Source organism: Plecotus auritus (genome assembly GCF_963455305.1).
Source record: "Plecotus auritus genome assembly, chromosome: 6".
NCBI lineage: Eukaryota > Metazoa > Chordata > Mammalia > Chiroptera > Vespertilionidae > Plecotus > Plecotus auritus.
The window spans coordinates 127,422,016-127,439,891 of NC_137773.1; the positions used below are offsets into that span (position 1 = coordinate 127,422,016).

At 41.6% G+C, this 17,876-nt stretch overlaps 1 protein-coding gene across 16 annotated transcripts in view; it reads left to right on the plus strand.

The window, feature by feature from the left end:
- CADPS (calcium dependent secretion activator) overlaps window positions 1-17,876 on the plus strand; it is a 459,193-nt gene that overhangs the window by 330,420 nt on the left and 110,897 nt on the right. For 6 of the 16 annotated variants that reach the window (XM_080671527.1, XM_080671533.1, XM_080671524.1 and 3 more), the window contains 3 exons: window positions 12,373-12,474; window positions 13,862-13,925; window positions 14,258-14,381. In XM_080671527.1, the coding sequence (XP_080527653.1) occupies window positions 12,373-12,474; window positions 13,862-13,925; window positions 14,258-14,381 (290 nt within the window). Of the gene's footprint in view, window positions 1-12,372; window positions 12,475-13,861; window positions 13,926-14,257; window positions 14,382-16,716; window positions 16,786-17,653; window positions 17,672-17,876 lie in introns of all 16 variants that reach the window. The other 10 variants (XM_080671526.1, XM_080671521.1, XM_080671522.1 and 7 more) reach the window with 3 other exon arrangements.

Consider the following 17,876-nt stretch of genomic DNA (forward strand, 5'->3'; position numbering starts at 1 on the left):
CAGATTTCATAAATAAGGTTTAATTAAAATAAGGATAATTGCTGCCATTTAATAAGCACTCCCTACATGCCAGGCACTGTGTGGAGTGCGATTTACATATATTATTTTATCTTATCCTTATTACATCCCTATAAGTATTATTATTACCTTCATCTAACAGATGAGAAGTTTGTGGCTCAGATAAGTTCTGTCACTTACACCATAACAAATACATGTGTGTGACTAATGCAAGCATGAATATTCTGACATGGAGTTTGCATTTGCACCTCTCTGCCTGCCTTACTGCCTGCCCTGCATTAACACTGTGTACATGTGAGATTCCAGCTTCAGCCATTTGATATGAGTTTAAACATCTCAGGTGAGATATATAGTAGTCATGAATTAATTTAAGAGTTTTCCATTTTTGTCCTAAAAATGTCAAAAATCCATTTGGCCCTCCTGACAATGTTGGATGGTGGAGAAAGCCAGCACTATATCTCAAGTGTTAGATCACCCAAGGGAGAGTCTCCTTTGAACACTAACCACAGCCCTTGGTGTTGACCATTTTCCTATCCTGTGGCACCAGGATGAGCACTGTTTGCATGTAGAGATGTTATCTATTCGTTGACCCAGATTAGGAAGGAATTCATGTGTCATGGACACAAATGGCCCTTTCACTGGGTTTAACTGAACAATAGAACCTGTTTCTATTGTTACCTCACAACCAGCTTTCGATTAGATAGCAAGTTGCTTTTTACTTAATTATTAACTTTTTAACCTACTATTAACTCAGCAGCCCCAAAAGTGGAGGCAGAGCTCTGCCCTGCTGCAGCTGGAAATCATCAGTGAGTGCCCAGGTGCTGATGACCGAGTGAGTCTCTCCCACCTTCCCTGGAAGCCTGTGTCACATCTCTGTGAAAACCTGTGCCTATGTGAATCGCAAACACCTAATCCAAAGGAGACACTCTGGTCAGCCAGGAAGATGTTTGCTCTCCATTAGCTCATCCACTGCAAGAGATGGAACCATCCACACATTTGGCATCCTTACACCATAGCAAATACGTGTGTGAGCCTAATGCAGTGGTGGTTCTTGACCCGGCATGATCTTTCCCCCCAGGCGACATTTGGCAACGTCTGGAGACATTTGTCAGTGATTGTCACACTGACAGGGTTAATGCAATGTCCTTGAGCAGGTAGAGGCCAGGGATGTTTTTAAATATCCTACAATGAACAGGATGGCCCCCTGCAAAAAAAAAAGCCTTTCAAAAACTCCCAGGTGATGGGCTGAAATTTCTCCTCTCTACTTGGATTTTTGTTTCTTTTACACAAATTTATTCTGTGTCTAAAGGCATAACAGTTGCACCTACGCAGTGGTTCCCACACTCTTGTCTGCATATAAATCTTTCGGTCCCATCCTAAAAGAATTTGATTCAGCAAGTCTTAGATGGAGCCGGGCACCTGCACTTCCAATCAGCTCCTCCCGGTAACGGTAAGGCATTTGGCCTTCAGAGTCCACTGGTTTAAGGTCTTGGTTGTCAAATGTGGCTGCACATTAAATGTCTTGGGGAGCCTAATCAATGCTGACACATTAGCCCCACCTTCAGAGGTTCTGATTTGATTAATCTGGGATATGGCCTAAACACCATGCTTTTAAATCTCTTCAAGTGATCCCTACAGGTAGCAATGTTTGAGGACCACTCATTGAGGGAACATTAGTTTGGGCCAGCTCTTTAAGACTGAACCTATTTTCTCTGAGAGGGAAAAGGAAAATATATGTTCAACTGGTTGCAGTTGGCGATCATAAAATCGACAGATGTAAATCACTGTATCTTCTAATTTTTAAATCAGCTCCTAAGGTTGCAGTACTTAATTTTCACCATAATATTTTCAGTATTTTTTCCAGATGACATTTAGATTAGCATCACTTTGGTCACTGTCCCACAGTGACAAGGCAATCAAATGGCTCCGATGATGGCAACTTGCATCAGTGTTCCTTGGATCCCTTTAATATTGGGATGGGGAAATTTTCTCATTTACATTATTATTTAACATTTCTTGAATGCCAGTGCTGCTCTTCACATATGGCCTGCGGAGAAAGTACATTGTATCAGCAATTAACAAATCCATAATGCCAACCGCCCCAATCCAAAGTAAGCTGCATAGATTAATGAGTCTGCAAGCAGATGTAAGAGGGCAGGAGTCCTAAAAATCTCCAAAAATGTGTCCAAATATTCTTCGGGGAGATGTCTGAGGAGCCAGGGGACTGCTTGTGCGCAGGAACCATGGGATGGATCCCTGTGGGTTAGATCTGAGTGACTGGGCAATCAGATGGAACTCATTTTTCTCCTGTTACTACACCAGGGTCCCTAAGTCAGTAAATGGTTCCATCTACCCAGTTGCCCAAGACAACACCTCAGGAGCCATCCTTCATCCATCTTACTGAACACATTACAAGGATTCAGTTATTCTGCCCTGTCAGAGCCCTTAAATCTCAAGTCCATCCACTTCTCCATCTCTTCATGCCACTACCAGAGTTCAGGTGTGATTGACTCTCCCCTGGATACAGTGATTGCCTTATTGACTGTGTTCTTGCCTCCAGTGTTGGTCCTCACTCCCCGCCCATGTCACACAATGGTTTCTTTTATTTCTTTTTTTGTGTGTGTGTGAATTCCTACCTGGGAGTAAATGAGTGCTTTTTGCATATTTTTATTTTTCCTTTTACTCCAATCTCACCTTCTTCCCTCTCTCCCTCTCCCTCTGTCACATACACAAACACCTATTATGACATTACTAGAGGCCCATTGCATGAAGATTCATGCAGTAGGCCTTCCTTCCCCTGGCTGCCAGCACCGGTTTTCCTCTGGCACCTGGGACCCAGGCCTTAACTCCGGCTGCAGTGGAGAAGCCAAGTCTCGAGGTTAGGCTTCTCTGCTCCGGCTGCAGCGAGGCTTGGCTTCTCCGCTCTGACCGCAGCGGAGAAGCCAAGCCTCTTCAGTCTTCAGCCTTCAGTCGTCTTCAGTTTTCAGTCTTCAGTCTTCACTCTTTGCTCTGTGTCTGAATATGCAAATTAACCTTCCATCTTTGTTGGATTAATTTGCATACTCACTCCTGATTGGCTGGTGGGTGTTGCGGAGGTACAGTCAATTTGCATATTTATCTTTTATTAGTGTAGATGTCTGGGGCTTTTTGACTCTCCCCTCCCCAAAGAGAGAGAGAAGACTGTAGCAGGGATAGCTCTATTTTACTGATTTCTGAATACAGCTCTTTAGTAGCAGGCAGGTGTGGATGGGGGGTGGCAGTGACCCTTATATTTTTGGCTTCATGTTACACACTGACACAGACATTATTGCCCTTGTGGACAGGAGCTCTCGACCAATTGGCCTTCAGGCTCTGAGCAGGTGTGGGCTCTGCATACGGCTGAGTCATGCTCTCTAAATTCTAAAGAACCACCCTCACCTAATAGGAAGTACTTGTAAGGGAGAGAGGGAAAAAGTCCAAACGCATTTCAAAGAAAGTCTGCATCACAGGGAGAAATTCTCTTTAGAGCTTGCATTGTGGCTTTTTATGTGACTCTCTTCCTGGGGAAATTTGCCCCAGGAGAACAGCAGAGTATCCAACTCAGACACAAAAATCTTATAAAATGTCAGTGCAATCTTTCTGACAAATGTTCAAGTAATATGCATTTCCCTTCTAAAATTCCAGTATTGTGTCTGACCACTTAAAAGTCTACACATTGGGGCCCTAACCAGTTTGGCTCAGTGGATAGAGCGTCGGCCTGCGGACTGAAGGGTCCCAGGTTCGATTCCAGTCAAGGGCATGTACCTTGGTTGCGGGCACATCCCCAGTAGGGGGTGTGCAGGAGGCAGCTGATCGATGTCTCTCTCTCATCGATGTTTCTAACTCTCTATCCCTCTCCCTTCCTCTCTGTAAAAAAATCAATAAAATATATTTAAAAAAATAAAAATAAAAGTCTACACATTGGGTATTCAGGTGGAATCTAAAGTCAAATTAGCTGTGTTTGTCTGGAAATAAAGAAACTCATCTCTTCCTTTAATCACCAAAGAGAAAAATCTATATAATATCATGTTTGGAAACTGGTCCTTCTGGGGAAAGAAATATAAGCTCTCTGCATTTTATATCATTTTTCTATCATCTGTTGGGTTCTTGTTTCATTCCATATCTGGGCCTACCCTGGGCCACTTTGATGGATGTCTTTGTGTCAATAGCATCCATGCTCTTTGAGATTGTTCAGTAGGAAAAACTTCATGATCACTCCCACCCGTATAATAGACACCTTCTGATATTGCTGGGCTACCACTGCATGTTTAGAAAAACAGTAAACAAGTCAGAAAAGACCTCACTGGTATATTTTCTGCCATCTCAAGGCATCTTTTTCAAATTGCCAACATCAAAGAGTGGCAATGCACATTTGTAATGTTGTAGAAACTGCTCCTTGTTGCTTTGTACCTTACCCTTTGTGATACAAACACTTTGATGTATTTGTTTTAGCAGCATGTCTTGGCCCCAGGGCGTCAGGGCATAATTAAAAAGGGCCTTGCTGGAGGGAGAGGAGAAGGAAAGGCCAAGGCTGGGCTTCCTAATGAAGCAGTGACCATGGGAGTGAGAGCCCTAATTACCACTCATCATTAACCTAGAGATTACACAACCATCTCGATGAGCAGGCAGGGAGGTCTGCTTTTGAAATGACAATGCTTTGGTGCTATCTTGAATTTGTAGTTATTAGCCACAAAGTAAAATATGCTAGTCTAAGAGTAAATTCAAGGGTCATTCTAAAAGTTGCAAGGATAAAGAATTTCTAGAAGTCAATTAAAATAAAAGGAAGAGCTAAGGGAGTGTGTTCGGCCTGAATGTTGTATTCAAGGAGCGCTGCCAGGCACATCAGTAAGAGATTCTGTCCCACTCTGGCCCTTGCCACTCTCAGGTTTCTGGGCTGGAACAATTTCGTTGCGAGTAGGATTGTTATCATGCTTGTTTGAGGACATTTTTGTGGATCCATAATGCAGTCTTCAGGCATGCATCCATTTGGAGAGAGAGAATATATCATGTTTACAGCGCCTGCACCAGCATATGTGGACATTTGCATTTGGAGAGAAAGTCTATTCCCACTTCAGCTGGAGTTTTACCCCTTGTTGGTGGTGATTGGAGCTTAAAGCTGGCTGTGTGTGGAGAGGTGGGCCAGACATTCTCTCCTTTTGTTGAATCCAGACCTTTTTTTTTACACCTGGATTCTGATGCAATATCTGAACACACCGACCAGCGTAAGCTTGGAATTAATGCAGTAACCTGACTTCCTTGAAAAGATATCTGACCTCGCAAAGCAGGGTTTTGTGGCCCAGTTTTCAGCATAATGTGGAGACTATGCCAATAGGATCATTAAACGCCGGGAACCTGCTCACCTGGCTGTGTAGGGAATGTTTACCGACCCAAAGAGATACGTTCACTTTCATAAAACTAGCTGCAGCTCCTTTTCTTCCACTAGGTCGCTCATACTTAATTTCAAAGATCAAAATAAGTTGTTTCATGTTAGAAGCCTAGTGTCTGATCACATTGGATTAATCCTACAATAGACATTAATTAACAAGCTCTAGCTCAGAAGCATTTGGGGAAAGGAGAACAAGCTGTGTATCTAGTAACTTAAAGTATGGGCAGCTGGGTTGGGGTAGTTTACATCTGACAAGGGGAAGAGAAACAACTCTAGATATATTATTATTTGTGACACGGCTCACGATGGGAGCCTGTGAGGAGAGTGAAGATGACAGAACTGGTGCTAACCACGGTGACAAGGACTTGAAGAGCAGCCGACGTGACATCTTTCCTATCATGCTGCTGAAAATGTCAGCTTTGTGAAGGACAATGAGAAAATGGTTTGCCAAAAACTTGAAAGGTGGGTTCCGGAGATGCCGGCCGTGTCAGATGCGATATAGTCTCCAGTGGCCGGGGAGATCCACTTCTGGCCGCAGCGATGGCCTGCAGGTGGCAGGAAGAGTGCCCCGCCTGCGGCCGGCTCCAGAAATGCCTGCATTTGACCTGCATATTGTCTCACGTTTGTGGAATCATGATACACAAGGAGTGAGTTGTGAGGCAGTGGTGCAGTTAGGTGGAACCAGAGACCAGGAGCCACCTTTCCTTGGTGTGTGTGTGTGTGTGTGTGTGTGTGTGTGTGTGTGTGTGTGTGTGTGTGTTTCTATACCTGGGTTCAAAGGTATCAGTGCTTCCACTATATTGGGAGCCTGGGAGGTGATGCTGGGAGCTGCAGGGAGTGGGAGGGGAACTGGAATGGGGCAGTGGCAGAAAAGTGGGAAACAGATCACAGCTCTGGTTCTCAAGCCATAAATGCCGTTAGAATAACCTGGGGGGCTTGAGCCATGATGAGGTCTAGTCCCAGCTGCAGACAGATGAACCAGAGCCTGGGGACGGGACCAGAGCTCTCACTGTTCCAGAAAGTACAGCTAGAGCTTAAGAGCGACTGGCCGTTGGGGACCGTCTGGTGAGAGCACAGCTGCTGGACCAGCAAATCCGCCTGTGTCTTCTCTTCTGTCCATGGGCTGAGTGTAGGTCACGGGACAGCGGACAGTGACCACAAGAGGGAGGAACTGGTCCATGGGAAGGTCTTCAGCATCAACAGCAGGGAAATAGGCACCTCGGTGTACCCTTCCCCAAGGTCCTCACAGTGCTGCCAAGGTCATTCCTCCAGAGGAAATTCGAGTGCTTTTAGGAAATGGCAATGAGCACTAAGCCACAAAAAAAGAGGCAGAAAATGCACCAGCCAGGATGCGAGAGGACTGGGGTATTCAGGCCTAGACGTGTGTTCTGAGTAGGCACATCTTAGCTGGGATTTACTGGCTAAGAGTTTAAAACCCAGCTCCATCTCTCCTCCTCTCCCATTCTGTGTGACACCCTAAGTGTTAAAAGTGTTGAGAAAGGAATCAGTTTTATGGCAATTATAGAATCACCCCCAAATGTTTCTAGAAAAAAACAACATCATCATGGCTTCTGAGACTGGTAAGTTCTTCTATTTACTTCTCGATCAGCACCGCTTGGAATACCTTGGAAGCAGTGCAAACAGCACTTTTGGAAGGGATTGCTAGCTTCCCCAGTGGACCAGGCACTCGGAGGAGATCTCTGGTTTTATTTTTATTTACTTTTTAGATATTTAAATGCTATATTTATTTGTGTGGGGTTTTTTTAATCTTCATCTCTTGTTTTTAATTCACTCCAATCCAAGGGAGATCGGGAACTCTGGATCAGAATACCCTTTCAGCTACAGGAAGAGCCAGCCAAAAATATTTCCCTGCTCTAGGGCAGAGGTTCTCAGTACGGGTTCCAAACCAGCATGGACAGAGAACTTGTTAGAAATGCAAATTCTCAGACCCCACCCCAAATTTACAGAACCAGAAACTCTTGGGTGGGGCCCAGCCATGTGGTCATGGCAAAGCCATCCAGATAATTCTGAGGCACTGCCGTAGGGAACAGGTTTCATTGCTTCTGTGAGAAGTGCTCCCCAAAATATTGAACAGGACTTTTCTTTTTTTTAATATATATTTTTATTAAGGTATTATATGTGTACATATCTTACCATTGCCCCCCCACCCCACTCCCATACATGCCCTCACCCCCCAATGTTTTGCATCCGTTGGTTACTCTTATATGCATGCATATAAGTCCTTCGGTTGATCTCTTATTTCCCCCACCTCTCCCTAACCTTCCCGCTGTAATTTGACAGTCTGTTTGATGCTTTACTGCCTCTATATCAATCTTTTTGTTCATTAGTTTATAATGTTTTTTATTATCCACAAATGAGTGAGATCATGTGGTATTTTTCTTTCATTGACTGGCTTATTTCACTTAGCATAATGTTCTCTAATTCCATCCAGGACTTTTCAATTAGTAGCTCTGTAGAAATCTTTCTAAACCTGTACAATTAACATAGGCAATCTAAGGGTCCATGAAAAATAAGTTGATGTTTGATAGAATGTTTAAAAATAATTATGTTTTTAAAAAAGGATATTTTTGCTCTTTAACTGACATGGTTACAACCTGTGATCTTTAACAGATTCTATTATTCCCTCATGTCTCTTCCTTTTGTAAAATAACATCCATTGTTACCACTACCATTTAAGAGCAGTTCTGGCAATTGCAAACAAATTTGCATTCATTGTCAAAATCCTGACATGTTTTTTTTTTATAACCTGGGTTTTTGGTTTTGGTGTGTGTGTGTGTGTGTGTGTGTGTGTGTGTGTGTGTCTGCACTACATGCCTTACAGATGTTGAGTTAGTTTCATTTATTTTAAAATAAAAATATTCATATGGACATAGGCAATTAAGCGAACTCAAGAATAGATTACAATACATTTTAGTTGTTTGCTTTTCTGAATAGTGAGATAACAGTTCAGAAAGAAGAGATTGTTAGGGAAGTGGGAGGTGCTAACTGACACCTTTAATAATTACAAATGTGAGTGATCAGAACAAAAGGGAAAATCATAATCAAATTTTACATTGTAATAATACCCTTCATAGTGAGAATTAACTGAGAAGGCCAGGCACACACAAAATGTTTAGTTTTTATCATCTCAAATGCAAACCTAAAAGTTCCCTCCTAATTGCCTAAGTTAGCCATAGAAGACTTGTTAGTTAAGGAATGAATGATTTTATTCCGAGAAGTTTATCTCCTAATAATGGCCGCAGGCATCTCTTGGCTGCCCATCCTATATAATAAAAGGGTAATATGCAAATTGACTGAACAGTGGAATGACAGAAATGCCTGCAGCCCCTCACCTGGACCGGCCTCATCCCCTAGTAGGCGCCCCCACCCCAATCCAATCGGGGGCGGGGCCGGCTAATTGCCCATGGTCCCTCACCCCAGCCAGCCTACCCCCAATGGCACCCATGGGGGCATGCCGACTGGACCTCACCAGTGCACGAATTAGTGCACCGGGACTCTAGTGTTAACTATTCCATGCCAAAACCCCTCTGTAACTTGTAAGTTATATTTAATAGCATTTTCTCTCGGTTAATTCCCTGCTAAGAAACAAAATCTTAAAATGGCTTATTTTTTCCAAATCAAGTATATGCACACACATGCCAATTGTATAAACGTGTGTTTGGTGTGTTAGTAAGCTGAATTTTGTGTAAACAAATTCCAAAAGCTACAGCTAAAAGAAGTTGTACATTAAACATGAGACTTTAGCACAGAAAATGTCGCATGTATTTTGTGGGGGCCAATGAATTCATTCTGAGATTTAACTATAGATTTTTAATAAACTTTTTTGAGATTTCTCCAGAAATTTTGAAAATAAGGGCACATTCATAGATTACCACAGCCTACCCAATATTTACCATTTTGCCTTTTTTCTTCCATCTTCCCTTAAGTTCAAGGGAGTATGAAAAAGTGGATCATAATAGGATTTTACCATTTAGCAGTGTTTTTTATAAAGTGTGTGTGTGCAGGAGGAGGGTTCTCATTTTTTTCCAGTGGGACATTTTCAGTATTTTAAAAGAAGGAAACTGACCGACCAACCCCTAACAGGAGGTACATTGCTATCATTTGCCAAGTCTTTTGTGTAGTCAGACTGGTCTAGTGTACAGGATTTTCCCAACTTATGCTGGATCCTTGAGAAGGCCTATAAATAAGACCATTTGTTTGGTCTCAAGATGACTTGCATTTGCAAACTGAGGAATGTTCCAATAGAAGTATCATGGTGACGCACCAGCCTGCAAACTGGCTCAGGCAGCAGTCAAAACAAGTCACTACAGATCTGGGAAGCTGAAGTCTTTGAATGGGTCAGATTACCCTCCGTCTAATTTGGCACAGATAAATTTGAGCTATAGATATGCAGCGTCCCTTTGTATTTTCAACTTAAATGGTCCAAACCAAACAGGGAAAATGTGTATGGACCTAATGCCGATTTAGAAACACGGGAATACGGTGATTAAACTGAAATTCACTTATTTGTGCTAAGGTCCATTGTATTAAAATGAGCAATAGTTTGCTAAGATTGAAAAACATTGTATGTGGCTTGTTTAGTTTTGTTTTGTTTAGCTTTATTAAGATATTGACAAATATATGTAAGTTTAAAGTATGTGATGCTATGATTTGATACACAGATATATTGTAAAATGATTATCACAGTAAGGTTAATTAACACCTACATCCCCTTACATAATTACCATCATTTTGTGTGTGGTGAGAACATTTAGTATCTACTCTCTTATCAACTTTGAAGTATATAATAAGTACTAGAGGCCTGATGCACGAAATTTGTGCAAGAGTAGGCCCTTGCAGCCCTGGCTTCGCCCAGAAGGTAGTCTGGAAGGTCATCCGGATGGTCTTTCCACTGTTCAGCCATTCAGTCAATTTGTATATTATGCTTTTATTATTATAGACTAGAGGCCCAATGCACAAAATTTGTGCAAGAGTAGGCCTTCCTTCCCCCAACTGCTAGCACTGGCTTCTCTCCGGGACCTGGGCTTCCCTCCGGCCGCTGGCAAGCACCTGGGACCTGAGACCTGGGCTTCCCTCGCAGCTTTAGTTTCATCTGGAAGGATGTCTGGTCTAATTAGCATATTATGCTTTTATTATTATAGATTAGAGGCCCGGTGCACGAAATTCATGCATTTTGGGGGGGGGGGTGTCTCTCAGCCCAGCCTGCACCCTCTCCAATCTGGGATCCCTCTCACAATCCAGGACTGCTGGCTCCCAACTGCTTGCCTGCCTGCCTACCTGATTGCCCCTAACCACTTCTGCCTGCCAGCCTGGTCACCCCCTAACCACTCCCCTGACAGCCTGATTGATGCCTAACTGCTCCCCTGCCAGCCTGATTGCCCCTAACTGCCCCCCCCCCTGCAGGCTTGGTCGCCCCCAACTTCCCTCCTCTGCCGGCATGGTCACCCCGAACTGCCTGTCCCTGTAGGCCCGGTTGCCCCCAACTTCCCTCCTCTGCCGGCCTGGTCACCCCTAACTGCCCTCCCCTGCAGACCTGGTCCCTCCCAACTGCCCTCCCCTGCTGGCCATCTTGTGTCCACATGGGGGCAGCCATCTTGTGTGTTGAAGTGATGGTCAATTGCATATTACTCTTTTATTAGATAGGATTATTCACTAGAGTCCCCCTGCTGTGCTTTAACTAGAAGTTTGTACCATTTGGTCAACACCTCCTTATTTCCCCCACCCCTCAGGCCCCGGCAACTACCATTCCACTCTCTATTTCTATGAGTTAGACTTTTTTAGATTCCATATGTGAGAACATACAGTATTTGTCTTTATCTGACTGACATTTCTCTTAGCATCATGCCCTCAAGGTCCATTTATATTGTTGCAAAAGGCAGGATTTTTTTATTTTTTATGACTGAATATTTCACACATATAATAGCTTACATTTTCTTTACCCTTGGCTATATATATATATATATATATATATATATATATATATATATGTATATGTATATATATATATATATATATATATATATAATATGTTATATGAAATATATGTGAAATATGTATCCATTTATCTGACAGTGGGCACTTGGATTATTTCCACATCCTGGCTATTGTCAATAATGCTACTATGAACATGGCGGTGCAGATATATTTTCAAGATGGTGATTTCCTTTCCTTCAGACATACCCAGAAGTGGGATTGCTGGATCATTTGGTAGTTCTATTTTTAATTTTCTGAGGTTCCTCTGTTTTCCACAGTGGCTGCACCAAATGACATTCCCAACAACAGTGCACAGGTGTTCCCTCTTCTCCATAGTCTCACCAACACTTGTTATACTTGACCTTTTGATAATAGCCACTCTAACAGGTACAAGATGATATCTCATTGTGATTCTGATTTGCATTTCCCTGATGATTAATGATGTTGAGCATCTTCTCACCTACCTGTTAGTCATTTGTATGTCTTCTTTGGAAAAACATCTATTCAAGTTCTCTGCCCAATTTTTAATCAAATTGTTTGGGTTTTGTTTGTTTGTTTGTTTGTTTTTGTTGTTGTTGTTTCTAATGCCAGTTGTTCCAAATTTTCAAGAGAATTGTATTATAAAACTTTCCTAATTTAAAAAATGTTGGCAAGTAGTTAAAATTTTTAAGAAACTGTGAGACACACAGACCTAAAAGCTGAACCTCCAAGCCACTAGTTTGTACATTTTACCATTTCACAATAAATGAGCGACAATTTTGCAAATGTCTCCAAATGATAATCTCAAAACACCCCACCCCCTTTAGTAACCAGCTCTGAGAAGCAGGACTTCTCCTAAGGTTACATCTGTCATTGCCATTGTTCTTCTGAGAGAGACAGTTTCCTCCTGCTAGAGATTTGATTTGATGGTGTCAGCACACGAGGTTCCTGTCACTTCATGCCATGTCTTCCTTCAGGCCCGATGGGATTGGAACTGTGACTGTGGAAGAAAAGGAACGTTTTGAAGAAATCAAAGAGAGACTCCGAGTTCTGTTGGAAAATCAGATTACACATTTTAGGTAAGGATCTGGGGTAGAGGGGCTCCTTAGGAGGGTGAGACTAAGAGGGCTTGATTTTCTGAAACTGTAAGTCAATCAGATACACATTGGATATTTAGAAATAACCAAATGAAAAAGCAAACTGATAAGACTGGGTTCCACAATAGCTCAGAGACTTTGAAATCTTAAGGTCATTTTATTTCCACCAAACGAAAAACCACTCCTTGTACAAGTTGACCCTGGTCATCAACCTATTTTTTGTTTAATCTATTAAAAAGTTGTATTTGAAGCTTCTTCAAATTTCCTAAATAAAGCACTGAAAGATCTTGTGAACCACATCATGTGATTAGGGCAGGAAGGCAGTGGTACCCACAGAAGCCACCTTCCCCTCAGAGACAGGACAAGCTGCTCCTCAGGGAAGGAAAGTTGATGGGCCTTGCAGGTTGTCTCTTCTCCACACACTGGAGCCAGCGGCAGCGTCTGCCTTGAGCCTTGTGCCATGTAGCCCACTTCTCCTTGGGACAAATCAGTCATTTCTAATGCTGCACTTGTGATTCTGGACGAGAAGCCTGAACTAGTAACTCAAAAATAAGAAGCACATTTATAATGGCATAAATCAGGCCCTTCCAGATACAGGGGCTGGATAAGCATCTCATTATTTTTTTATTCTCAGAATAATTTTGTAAGGAAGTTATTATAGTCCCCATTTAAACAACAAGTAAACTTAGGCTGAAAGAGGTTCAAGACTTGCCCCAGGCCAGTCTGAGTGTAAGTAGCCCTTGCTGGTCCCTTTGTATCATAAGGAACAGTGTCCCAAAGGGCTGGTGACAGCCTAAAACAGTCAATGGAATTCCTAGTGTTATCTAACGCAGATCCCCCTGCCCCGGATAAATCTCTATTGATCATTCACTATATGCAAGATGCATTGCCAATAATGAAAAATCCAGTAACAATTAAAAACCACAAGCAAGGAAGGACAATTTGCAGAATCATGAATTTGCTCAAAAGACCTTCCTTCATTTTCCACATGAATCCTTTAGGGATTAACCTTACCCTCTTTCAACTAATATTTTTGTAATGCTGGTCTCTATAATAATATTTAAGGTCTCCGTTGAGCTAACAAATGGTTCTCTTCACAATAGAAATCTACACAGAGCCTTGTCATCACCCTAAATATTCTTTTCTGCTGCAGACGTCTGCAGAGTCTCTCTTCAGTCATCATTCACACATACACTTATATACATTATATACACACATAAATGGTGTGAATTCAGATTAACATAACACAACATGACAAAATAGAAAGCACTTTCTGTTCCTCAGAGAATTTCTATAGGAATCAAATTTCAGTATATTTCATGCTAAAGTGTAATAAATTGGGCAACCTGAAGAATTTTCTCTTTTTTAGGTACTGCTTTCCATTTGGTCGACCTGAAGGTGCTTTGAAAGCTACTCTCTCACTTCTGGAAAGGGTAAGAATGAAAGTCAAAGACAGATTCCACATCTACAGAAACATGAACAAAATTGTAATGGAATATTGTGGTTGAATGACCTAGACTGTAATTTTTGAGGTATTGTTTACCATTCATCAAATATCAAAATACGTGTGAAAAAACTGCCCACAATCTAGGTGTTTCCTCTCTAGACAATAAATAGTTGGATCTATTGAAGATATGTCCCTAGTCCTTCCCTGGTTCATGGACAGGCTTTGCCATTCTAACCGTGCATCTGAACTCTCTAAGAAATATAAATGAGCAACGCATTTAATTGAACCATCTGAATAACCTGTTTTCCCCACCTTAAGGTTTTGATGAAAGACATCGTTACCCCAGTGCCACAAGAGGAGGTAAAAACAGTCATCCGTAAATGTCTAGAGCAGGCTGCTTTAGTCAACTATTCCCGGCTCTCAGAGTATGCCAAAATCGAAGGTAAGACTCCCTTCTGCCCCCAGGTTTTCATTTAAAACTTCGTATGCCTCCCTGGGGAAGTCTCTCTCTTTTCTGATGGGCACCAGGAAACAGGGGTCCATCTGAGTATGTTAAGCTGAAACTTGAAAGCACTCAAAATATGAAAATGTGAACTCTTCCTTGGATGTGGCCAAATAAATGAATGAAAGATCAGAGGCTCAGAAATCAGTCTTTGTAGGGGAAGAATATTAAACACGGGATGTTATCCGATAACTGAGGTCCCTCTGAGAGTCTGTTTCAGCCCTAAGTGGCTGATGTCTTCCAATGAAAGAGTTCTGCGGGATTACTACCTGCTTTAAATAGAGGAAAACAAAGTTTGTTGTCCACTGTTGATGGCATTACAAGTAAAACAACAACTGAATAAAGCAACATCAAGATTTTGCTGAATTCTTTCTCGTCCCTTGAACTTATGAAGAGCTATCTTTGGTAGCATTTCAAACTTGACGGCAAATTAATGTCCAGCCTCTCTGATGGCTCCTGATTTGCTTTTGATTTCATTTGTTATTGCTACATTAGACCTAGGATGGTTGTCACCGCTGCCCTCTCAAGTTTTAGGGAAGCAGTCACTGATGACCAAGTAATTCCCAAAAGTCACCTTAAGTAAACTCTACTTGAAAAGGTATGGTTCTTTGGGACCTATTCATTTGCAGTTTATTAATCACTTTTCATTGTTACCCTGTTGGCTGCTATAGGGTGATTTGAAAACCACACCCAACTTGACCAGTGGTGTAAGTGTATAAATGTGGAACTTCTGTGTGCAAAACTCAATGTGTTCGCATTCTGGAATCTGATGTACTCTCACATGTGAAATGCCAGCAAATACCCATTGTTGCTTTTAGGACATGACTGGGGGAAAAAAAAAAAAAGACCTAACCAACCACCAAAACCCATCAGTTATCCTGCCAAAGTCCTTATTTCCCTAGAGAATTAGGCTAAGATCATGTCAAATTCACAGTGTTCTGTACATTACATGTCTCCCTCTCTCAATTTTGTCTGTCTGACAATGCAAATTGTGTACCAGTGGTAATGAATTCATTGTTATGCATCCAGGGAGAAACACCTAAGAATTGGGCACTAAAAGGATGTTTATCAACTCTTGACTTGGTAATGAGTGACAAAAATAGAGGAACAAGAAGATTGTTAAAAGAGCTATATTAGAAAATAATTGTTCCAGCATTTACCTTCCCAGGACACAATGATTGGTTGTGTTTGGTAATGCCAACCGGGCACCTAATAATTCTAGGTGAGGCCAGAGATGGGATGGAATCAAGAAACGTTCGGTTGCCATGGCTGCTGCCTCCTAGGTCTTGGTCTAGCTATTACTAGTCTTGGTAAGATCTGCTCTCTTCTTTCAGATAAATATATCCAAAAACAAACTTTAAGATCTGTAAGTAAAAATGCATTCATTTCCAAAGTAGATCAGCTGGTCTGTAATTTCCTTTTGTGCCTCAATTCTTCTTGGTTGTGTTAATTATCTTTTGCACTGTGACTTTTAGGTCTGGGGATTCTTTGAAGAAACCAATCTTTTTTTTTCCAACTCTCTTTTCAGAGAAGTACCTCATTCCACACTACCTGCTCTCTTTGCTTCTCTCCTTCCTTGTTCGCGATTGGCTCAGCCATTTTTTGACATTATCTCTGCAAAAGTGGCTGTGACACCAATTTCAAAGCATGCTGGGATTGTTAATTCAGACAACCCAACATCCTCTGGCTGCATGTATCAGGTTTTCTTTCATGAACATAGTCCACCATAGGCTGAGACATTGCAGCTATAAAGATATTACTACCAGACAACTTTCTTTTACAAGGTTCCAATCCTACACTCAGAAAAGAAACCATCCATTTTTACATTTGAGCCCCTCTGTGAGCACTGACAGCTTAGTTTCCAGAGAATTTTGGAAAGAAGTTGTAGTAATAATGCTGGAGACTATGTTTATGAAGAAATACCTCAAGAGCCTTAGATACTAAAGTCTGAAATCCTTAGTATCTTGGAGCCTTAAATCAATGAAATTCTGTTTCCCTTTACTCATGATGTTTTTGGTCATTGTATTCTTGCAAACAATTCTAAAGAGACGTGTAAAATCATGGTCACAATCTCTCTCGTGACTCACGGCATGCTGAATGGTTAATCCAGTAGATCTCCGATTTTGAAACTCCTTTTTCCTTTATCCTGTGTTTATCCCAAAATACTCTGTGGCTATTTTCCTTTGAGCTAATGTAACGTTTTCCTCTAACCTATGACCTTTAACCTCTTTACCTCTGACCTAAGCCTCTTGCATGCCCAAATCCTCTTTTATAGGGAAAAAGAGAGAAATGTATGAGCATCCTGTCTTCTGCTTGGCCTCCCAAGTGATGGATTTAACCATTCGTGAGTACCTACCACTCCTCGCCATGCTGTCTTCACTCTTTCTGTTTTCATTATTTCAAGAAAATACAGATCCAATCAACTCACTCTCCTTGCTTCAAGTTGTTTAGCATTGGCTTGTCTGTTGATTCTGTCTGTGAAATCCAGTGTGAGAAGTCCAGTCACTTTTTATCAGCCTAAAACAGGTTAGACAATTAAGCCATTTGTTTGTGATAAACTCAGATTTGTCTGTAAGTTTTTCAGTTATTCTCTGTCTGTGACCTGAATGCATTTTTACTTTGCTTGTGTGTAACCCCAATTTGTAAAGTGCTTGTCACTGGTACACAATAAAAAGGTAGCATCTAGGCCGGGAGCAATATGTTAGGTGTCAGATAAAGGACAGCTGGGGCAAAATCATGCCTTCTTTTCCATGTTTAACATGTCAAACTATTGTGGGTATAAGATCACATGAGGTGGTCTATTCTCTGTAAAAATTAGATCTTACATGCCTCCTGTCTCTTTTCTCTCAAGCTGGAAAGCTTTCCCTTGTTCTTTCTGGAGATTTTGACTTGTCCTTGTCCTCTAAGCTTTGGCTAGAACATATGACTTAATTGTCACTTGGAGAGTTCATGTATGTTTCATAGCTTGATTTCACATTAAACTTAATTTTACTAATTTTCTATTTGTGCAGCATTTTTCACCTCTGTGAAGGACCCTTTTTTTGCTGGCCCCCACACTTCGGGGCGGTGGGAACCCAAGGGCGACCTTTTCTTCCAATGTCATATATCACACATAATTGGGGGGCATTTTGGTCCACTTGCTCATTAATCCTGCATATCTGTTCTTGTTTCTCTCTTTCTTCTCTCCTCGTTGTGCTCTCTCTTTCAAATAGAGAATCAAAAGGACGCAGGTGAACCAATTGTATATGCATTATAAACTATCAGGATTGTTGAGTTATATTTAGTTTCTTTTTTTTTTTTTTTAATGGCTCCTTAATGTATGTACTCCCAAAGACTGGTGTGGAGTTGCAATGATACTTAAGGAGTTAATTTGTGCTGTCTAAATACCCCTCATGCCCATTAGATGTTAACCTTTATAGAGTAGAATTTCCATAA